The sequence below is a fragment of the Diachasma alloeum genome, unplaced genomic scaffold, assembly GCF_001412515.2.
Source record: "Diachasma alloeum isolate Michigan unplaced genomic scaffold, Dall2.0 Dall_scaffold_00242, whole genome shotgun sequence".
NCBI lineage: Eukaryota > Metazoa > Arthropoda > Insecta > Hymenoptera > Braconidae > Diachasma > Diachasma alloeum.
In genome coordinates this window covers 118,238-127,872 of record NW_021680393.1, presented here as the reverse complement: position 1 = coordinate 127,872, position 9,635 = coordinate 118,238, and the positions used below count along the sequence as shown (strand labels likewise).

Here is a 9,635-nt window from a genome sequence, read left to right as displayed (position 1 = left end):
GAGTGTTGAGGAGCCTGAAGGCGCTCTGGAAGGAGAATCAGACCTGTGGAGGAAGCCCGNTGCGGGTGGGTTTCCAATTTAAAAATCACGAGACGAGAAGTCACCAACCGACAGCGAGAGTCACGAGAGAGGTTCAGTATATTTTGTTAATTATTTGTTTTGTATTGCCTTCTGTATTGTTTGAATCGAATCTGGCGCCGACATCGTGGGACTGAGGTGGCAATGTCTCCGGGAATCGTCGAGGGACTTCGGGACACTTCGAGTTCGTGATGAGAGCCTCATGGGTCTTCGGATTGCCAGAGGTCGCCAGCTCTCGGGCAACTCTAGGGGAAACGTGACGTAGGAGCCCGATTTGTTCAATGTGGAAGGGGAAGTGAAGGATTTCACCGAGATCAGAAGGAGGTTGAGTTGGATCGTCCTTTGGTGACAAAATGGTCTGGAGAATGATTTGGAAGGAGGTCCGAGGAAATTTGGATTTATTTGATACTCTGGGATAAATTGTTTTTTATTAAATAACGTCTGAGAAGACACTGCGCATGCGCCGACGGACTTGGTTCGGCCATGTGAGCGACAGAGTCTAGTTGTTTGGAAACGGATTGGAGGAGTGAACGGAACGAGCAGCCAATGAGCGTCGTTGCCGCCTTTGCACGGTCCAGCGTGGTGTCGCTGGGAAAACGAACCTCACTTCCCGTTTGGTGGTTTCGCCATCCGTTGTGTTTGAGCAATTTGTGGAGTACGATCGCGTTAATTTTGGAGTGTTGAGGAGCCTGAAGGCGCTCTGGAAGGAGAATCAGACCTGTGGAGGAAGCCCGGAGTGGATTTGTCCGGAGGAAGGTCCCGAGGACTCGGATTTGAGGAGTTTTTGAGACGTTTTCCGGAGTCATCGAGGTGGACTGCTGGGTGAGCGTGATGGCTACGACTCTGTATGACGTATCTGTGTGAATTTGTCGTAAGTAGGACTCTGGCCAATTATTTTAAAATTTTTGAATAGATATTCAGTGCATCTTAGTCCCGTAGGAGTTTTAGAATTTCGAAATGATTGCCGGATAGAGTCCTAATCACTCTGATCAGTAATTGATTAGTGGGTTTTTTTCTGTCTCTCTCTCGTGCGTATTTGGAATCATTGTGTTTGATCATTATTCGATTTCGGTTGTCTTGCGACATTGAGTCATTTCATAGAGTTTCGGGCTCTCGGGTTTCATGTTGCGAGTGACAATTATTTTATGAATATTTTATTTTTGGAAATGATGCTTGGAAAATTAGTTAGTGTTGCGTCTAAATGAATTGGTGTTAGACGAACGCCCTCGCTATCGGTTAGTATTCAGTGAAGGACATTGAACGTAGGTCGTTTGTGTCTTGTGACCTTATTTCGTTTCGCTGGCCCGTAGTCGTGAGTTTTCGTATTTGTTTCAGACAGCCAGCTTTACTTGTCACGTAGACAAATTCTTTGGTTTGGATCGTTTAGTGTTGTTCAATCTACATGGTTATTGTTGACGATATTTTGGATTCTGGTTTTATTTTTTCTCTTTGACATTGTTTTTGACTAAATCGACTAAGTATATTAGTTCTTTATTTTCCTATCAGAATTCTTTATTCCTTAGACAATTTTAGAATCAGTAACTATCGAAGCCTCATGATCGTTGATCGATCGAAACAACCAAAGGGTGTTTTCCAAAGAAATTGATTTGTTTTATTTGTATCGAGTCATCTAAGTCTGATTAAATATTGTGATTTTCCCCCGCAATCTTGAGTTAACTTTCTTTATTTGGTCAATACCTAGCCATACTTTAATCTAAGCTTCACCAGTGACCTTCACGCCGTTCTTCGGTCGGAGTTAGCAGGAGACCGTTTCGAAGCTTGGGATTATTCTGGAAATTTTGTTTTTGGCTATTCGGTTCATTCCAGTGGCCGTTCTGGTAATAACGACCTGGCGCTCGACTTATTTGTGGTTTCAGCGTGGTCGTATGTCGAAGGGCTACGTAGTGGATCGAGGGTTCCGTGAACCTCAGGAAATGACGTCACCATACATAGCAGTTTTTGTGATCTAGCAACTTTGGTGACTATACAAAAGTAAATGAACTGTCACCGAAGTTTCCAGATCACATATATACATGTCTCCAAAGTATACAGTTCATCTTGAACCCCTACATCTCAAGGCGTTTTTATTCTTCAGTGAAATCCTTTGGAAGGGATAAATAATGATCTATGGTTGTATTATGTATGAAAGAAAAAAACGGTCACCAAAGAAGCCAATTGACAAACATCGAATAAACTTAACGAAAAATGGAATTAACTTAATCTAATCCTGAAGATGGAAAAGGTGAAGAAAATTAATTGCGACGTACTTTTTCCCACAAAAAACTCTTAATTAATGGAAATGCAATATGTTTAGCAGACTCGATTTCATACCAATTTGTTGAGTCAAATCGAGTGCAAAAAATCATGTAAAACTCCCAATTTCATGACTTTTCATGTGAAATCAAATGATCGGATGTTGGTTGCACATCTTTTGATGTACACCAATTTCAAATTTATCTACACCCGTACCTTAACCTCACCTTGACTCAACATGAAGTTTGAAGATGCCTTCGCTGCAAGGTAGCCGGTTAATTGCCTTCATGAGAAGTCATCCTCAATTATAGAGAGGTTTAGTTGCTGAAATAAAGTTGGAAAATGAAGAGATTAACGCACATGTGTTTGAGGTTGGTATGCACCTGTTATGTCCAGAGAAGGATTTTAGCGTCGAATGAACATGTTTTAATTGTCACCTTAAAATCAAAGCTAAAATTATTGAATTTTATAATTATTGGACGACGCAAAGTTTTATACTCTTACCTTTGTTCAAAATATAAGGGAAAAAGGGCTTGATTTAGGGATAGGGCTTAAGTTGAGACAAATTTCTAATCAAGACATTTGGAGTTGTAATGAGAATCAAATTTGATTTGGATATATTTTGTATAACTGCTTAGTTTACAAAAACATGAGCGTGATTTTACTGAAATCTAGGTAGCTAAAATTCCTATCCCTGGAATTATCTGAAGGATTCAAATTTGAGTTTACAAATTTTGGTACTCACAATTCGGTCTGTTATTAATAAATTATTCGATGTACTTGTAGATCCTTGGGTAAATCCGTAATTTCCTCACCAGCAATTAGTCGCGCTAAAAGCTATTATGGATACTTTCACGGAAACACTTTCTTCTACTCGTTGATATTTTAATGAATTTTTGGCAGTTGAAGTTGAAGGGTTTTAAGAGTTTGGTTGAGACTGTCCACAACGCGTTACAATAAACGAATTCCTTATTTGCAAGAAAAGTCACCACTCTCGGTTAAAGAAATTTTATTCCCGGATAATTTCAATTGTTCGTAACTTACTATTAATTCAGTACTATCCCGTGTAGTCGAAGGAAGGATTGAAAAACCGGACCGATTAAATGAACTATTTCCACCAGAATTGTTACTGCTCCGTCGCTGCTTCAAGACTGTTTAATTTTGATTTTTCTGACATTTTTATATGAATTTTGGGGTCACTTGTCACATGGGCTCCAACGAGTCCATTTTTAATTGGTGGAAAATGTCGTATGACTTTTCCCACTCTTTTGATTTTCATGGAGAAGTAGTTCATTCGGTTTTTGGGGTCTTAATTAATCGGTTTGCAATCGTTCCTTCGCGCACGAATCTTAGTATTGGGTAATTGGGGCGTGCTGAGTGCGCCATTTCCTCACTTTTGAACTCGATTCCAATGTCTATGGAATTTTTAATCGAGTTCAAGTGCTGAAATGTATTCAATTTGACTTACAATTGTGGGTTTGGTTCTTAATTACATGTAGCTTATAGTTATGATCCTATATAAAATTTATTCTAGTCTTAAATTTCTAGTATAAAATTTTTTGGACATTACACACCAAAGTGTGCGCAACCAACATGCGATCATTTAATTTTACAACTTTAATTTTACACTTTGACTCAACCAATTGGGATGAACCTAAATGCGCTAACCAAATGGCATTTTCATTAATTGAATCTTTTTTTCTGTGACAAACTCCGTCCAAATTCATTTTTTCATAAATTTTTCAAATTGCTTTTCTCAGTCACTTTTCAACAGTTCAACATTTTTTTTCACGAAAACTCAACTCGCTAGAACGATTTTTCAAAAGAAATTCAAAATGAGCATCAAAATATCTATAAAATGGGGTCAGTCTCATTTTTGAGATCGACGACGTCCAAATTTTGTCGAATCGTGTCATTAAATGTCTGAGAAAATGATGAATCTGGACTAAAACTGTTTGTTTTGCATCGATTGTTGATTGGGAGAATGTTCTATCGTGTGAGAAATAAATGGGTTGAATTCAATTGAAAATAAAAATATTTCCAGCAGAGATCGGGACAAATATTATTTTCACCAATATTCGTACTGCAAATACATATTTTTTCCTCAATCCCTCATAACGTGGAAATATTTTACATTATATTACGAGTGACTATTGAGAAATTCACATTTTTTAAATACCGTATTAATGAATATTCCTCAAAAATGAAAAAATTATTGCTTATCTAATCAGGAATTACATTTGAATATTATAGCTCGAATATTATAGATTTGAATATTATAGATTATTATAGATTGAATATTATAGATTTGAATATTAATGAAATCGAAAATATTTTTAAACAATCATTTATTTAATAATGAAAATTGGAATATTTCCATGATCATATCAATTGGTAATCTCGCAAAAAAAAAAGAAAGTTTTTGTAAAAAATTGCACCAACCAAAAGTTTTGTTTGGTTTTTTGTGGCGGTTTGGTGCGGGTATCAAGAATAATAACTCGGTGTTGACAAAAACTGTATATTTAAAGGCAAGTGTTTACATGCGTAGTCAAAAGTAGACTGACTTCATCCGCCGGAGAGCGTACGAGTTTATATACCTTCTTTTCTCGAAGGTTCGAGAATTGTCCTGAAATTTCGTGAGGGACAAGGATAGAATGATGTTTGTCTCGAATTCCGACGTTTGGAATATTCGAGACCCTACGAAATAAATTCAATAAATTAATCTATTGTAGCTCGCGCCACAAGTACTCCCCTTCTGCGGAAAAAGAAAAAAAAGCAAAATAAAGCCAAAAGAAAATCAATAATATCGATTTGTCGAGAACNTTTTCTCGAAGGTTCGAGAATTGTCCTGAAATTTCGTGAGGGACAAGGATAGAATGATGTTTGTCTCGAATTCCGACGTTTGGAATATTCGAGACCCTACGAAATAAATTCAATAAATTAATCTATTGTAGCTCGCGCCACAAGTACTCCCCTTCTGCGGAAAAAGAAAAAAAAGCAAAATAAAGCCAAAAGAAAATCAATAATATCGATTTGTCGAGAACAGCTGATGTCGTTTAGCGAATCTGACGCGCTTTTGAATTGATGACGTCGATGAGCCGGTGTCAGATGGACGATAAGATGACGAACGTCGAGATGTTCCCGGTTGCGGTGACTCCGGTGCAAGTGGTGCAGTCAGTGTCGTATTGCTGTCGTGGGAATCGTCGTTAGCTTCGTCGTCATTGTTGTGCTCGTCGTCTGGGAGCGAGAAAACGGGTTTGAGACGGTCGATGGAGACTACGGTATTTTCGCCTCTAATTCGAATGACAAAATGTTTCTCGTGCCTCAATATTACTTGGTGTGGCCCCTCGTATGGGGACGTGAAGGCGTGATGGGGAGCGTCGCGACGAACGAGGACGTGTGAGCAGTTTGCGAGCTCCTTAAAGACGAAAATCTTCCTCTGGCCATGACGGGCGACGGGTTGAGGAGCGAGATCGGCGAAGTGGTAGGGGGTAGCCCGCGTGGTGGTGAGGCAGCAAGAAATTCCCCCAGTAGTCGGAGCGGTTCACCGAAGACGAAGTCGGCAGGAGTTGCGCCGAGGTCTTCTTTCCAGGCGGCGCGAATTCCGAGAAGGACGATAGGCAGCATGTCCACCCATGAATCGCTTTCATGACAGCGAATGGCATCCTTCAGATGACGATGCAGACGTTCCACCATTCCATTTGACTGAGGATGGAACGTGGTGGTGTGAATATGTCTGCTACCGAGAAGACGAGCGACAGCGTTGAACAGCTGGCTCTCAAACTGTGTTCCTTGGTCGGTTGTAATTCGAAACGGCACTCCGTAGCGGCAGATCCATCCAGAAAAGAGCGTTCGGGCGACACACTCAGCTCCAGTGTTCTCGATGAGAAACACCTCTGGAAATCTGGTGAAACGGTCTATGATCATCAGGCAGTTGCGATACCCTCTGGACGGAACGTACAGTCCGATGATGTCCACGTGTATGTGCTCGAAGCGCTGCGTGCGTCCTGGAAAATCTTGAATAAGAGATGAGACATGATGAGATACCTTATTTCGTTGGCAAGCGATGAACGCGTGGGCCCATAGACGGCAGTCTCGGTTGATGTCGGGCCAGACGTAGCGCTGCGTTACCAGCTTCATTGAGGCTTGTGCCCCAGGATGGCTAATGCTATGGAGAGCGTCGAAAATTCTTCTTCTCAACGGCACAGGAAAGAAAGGGCGAATCAGATCGTCAGATACGTCGCAATAGATACGCGTGGCGCAGTCTGGAACGTTGACAGGTCGTAGGGCGAGAGCGTCGTGATGTTGACCCTGGAGACGTTGCTGGAGCTCCTCGTCAGCGGCTTGAGCTTCGGCAAGCTCATTCGTAAAGACGGCGGCAGAGATTGCCTCGATACGAGAAAGCGCATCGGCGACAACGTTGTCCTTGCCGGCCACGTACTGGATGTCGGTCGAAAACTGGCCGATAAAATCCAGGCGGTGGAACTGCCACGGCGTGGCTCTGTCGGGATCCTGGGCGAAGGCATGAAGCAACGGCTTATGATGTGTGAAGATCGTGACGTGCCTCGCCTCGAAAATGTAGCGGAACTTCCGCACGGCAGCGTAGATGGCGTGGAGCTCTCGATCGTAAGGGCAGTGCTTCCTCAGCGCCGGTTGTAGTTTCTGGCTGAAAAATATGAGTGGTTCCCAGTGCTGTCCTCGTCGTTGCTGCAGGACTGCACCGATGGCGTATTCGGAAGCATCGGTGAAGATGACCCACGAGAGTGTCGTGTCCGGGTAGACCAGTAACGTTGCTTTTCGCAGCTCCTCTTTGTAGGCGGTGAAAGCGGTACCGCCCTCAGGTCTCCAGGCGACTGGGTGAGACCCTTTGACATTAGCACCCTGAGTGTATTCATGGAGAGGAGCCTGAAATCTTGCAGCATCTTTAAAAAATTTGCGATAAAAATTGATCATACCTAGGAACTCACGCAATTTAAGAATGGATGTTGGCCGAGGAAAATTGACGATCGCCTCTACCTTCGACGGAAGCGGTAAGATACCCTGCGCCGAGATACGATGGCCGAGGAAGTCTATCTCCGGTTGGCCGAAATGATACTTGGCGGTGTTAATTACAACACTGTATCTCAAGAGCCGTTCAAAGAGCGTGTGGAGGTGTCTGCAATGTTCCTCGATGTCCTTGGAAGCGATGAGGATGTCATCGATATACGGAAAGGGGAAATCGTCCAAGCCTCGTGTGACCTCGTCGATAAACCGTTGAAATGTTTGCGCGGCATTTAGAAGCCCGAACGTCATGAACGGGAATTCGAGAAGGCCAAATGGTGTGATGATAGCTGTTTTGTTTACGTCGTCGATGGCCACAAGTATTTGATTAAAGGTGCGTACGAGGTTGATCGTCGAGAAAATTGTTTTCCCAGCGAGATTAGCAGTGAAGTCCTCTAGAACGCGAACGGGATATCGATCCGAAATTGTTCGTGCGTTCAATTGTCTATAATCTCCACAAGGTCGCCATTCGCCTGACTTTTTCGGTACCAAGTGGAGCGGAAATGACCAGGGGCTCTTCGAACGTTGAGTGATTTTCAGTTGGATCATTTTGTCGAACTCCGCCTTGGCGATTTTCAGTTTGTCGGGGGCGAGGCGTCTGGGTGTACTGGCGATATGGTGCAGCGTCGAATGTTTGGCTGGAAGGCATATTCCTTTAGGTTTCGTTAAATTGGAAAACTTATCGAGGAGATCTGACCTTGAAGGATCGACAGGCGTAATCTTAATTTCCGAGACGATGCTGGATAGCGACACTTTGCATGAGGTCGTTAATCCAGTTATTGAGTCGATAAGGCAGCCATTCTTCATGTCAGGTAAAATGCCGAAATGCGCTAAAAAATCGGCACCGATAATTGGTTTGGTTGTGTGCGCCACTACGAAGCGCCATGTGAAATCCCCCCGGAGACCGAGGTTGAGCGATAGAGTTATGCAGCCGTATGTGTTGATTGTCGAGCCGTTGGCTGTAATGAGCGTATAGTTAACTCGTTTCTTTGGTCCAGGAGCGAGAGATTTCGGATATGTACAAAGATCGGCGCCAGTATCCACCAAGTATTGGATTTTGGTGGCGCGATCGGTTACGAAGAGGCGGCTGGATTTGAAAGAAGAAACGTTAACCGCCGCTAACGATCCGCCGGGGCATTTCCCTGCCATGAGCAAGGTGCTTTGCAACGTCTAGCCCTGTCGTGATATCTTCGATGATACCAGTACTGGTTGTTGTCGGGTGCTGGCGAGGTTGCTCGAGAACGGGATCGAGAGCGGGAGCGAAAACGTGGGACGCTTTGCCCTTTTAGGGCCGATGCCAGCTCGCAGATTGTGGTTTCAGGACGAGAAAATCATGTCTCGAGAACTGAGGACGTTGGCTCCTGGACGTCATTGATGTGGGCTACCGGCAATGCAATCTCGTGCTGTTTGTCGGCGAGTGTTGCAAGCCTTTCGAGAGCCATGTCCGCTTGTGACGCCAGGATGGACTGCGTCGTCATCGGCAGTCGGCTGAGCCACTTGGTGCGTAAAATGTTGTCAGGAACCGTGTCGTCGAGACTCCTGAGATGACGCAGGAATTGCGAGGGCTTCCTGTCACCCAATATCTCTCGGTCGAACAGCTGCTGGAGTCGTGCGTCCCGAGAGAGCGTGAGGCGTTCGATGAGCGCCTCCTTGAGACGTGTGTACGGTGCCTCGGCAGGCACATTTAGGAAGATATCCTGCACCTCAGCAGCGGCCTTGGGATCGAGATGAGACGAGGCATAGTAATACCTCGTTACTTCATCGTTAATCCCGGATAGATGAAACTGTCCCTCGAGCTGGGCAAACCATAATGCTGGACGTTCGGCATTGAAGGCGGGACATCGTAATGAAACACGTTGGAGCGGGGCTCCATTCTCAGCTTCGCGCACCTCGATACTATCGGGCATTTTGTTTTGCGAAAAACAACACTAGAGAAAGTCTGAAAAATATTCAGTGCAGCACAGCATCCTTGGGTGCTCAGCAATGCACCGAAATTCACGAAAAGAACTCGAATGGAGCGCGTGAACGATACAACACACGAGCGTACGCGGCACACAAACCAGTCACAAAGTGCACGATCGAAATGCACTCGAATTTCGTGGAACAGTCGCGGCATTAACGTGATATAATTAATAATCAAAGAAAACGCGAGATAACTATTCACTTCAATCACGTCGGGGTCACCAGTTGTGGGGGTTTGGTGCGGGTATCAAGAATAATAACTCGGTGTTGACAAGAACTGTATATTTAAAGGCAAGTGTTTA

The 9,635-nt window shown here is 43.8% G+C and overlaps 1 protein-coding gene across 1 annotated transcript; it reads right to left on the bottom strand.

Moving 5' to 3' along the window:
* Positions 1-8,702: 8,702 nt before the first annotated feature.
* LOC107037457 lies at positions 8,703-9,278 on the bottom strand. The gene has a single exon (XM_015256023.1). The coding sequence runs from the start codon at positions 9,276-9,278 to the stop codon at positions 8,703-8,705; it is 576 nt and encodes a 191-aa protein (XP_015111509.1).
* Positions 9,279-9,635: the final 357 nt, after the last annotated feature.

Coding starts and splice junctions, on each gene's coding strand:
- LOC107037457 (XM_015256023.1), bottom strand. CDS start 9,278: ATGCCCGATAGTATCGAGGTGCGCGAAGCTGAGAATGGAGCCCCGCTC.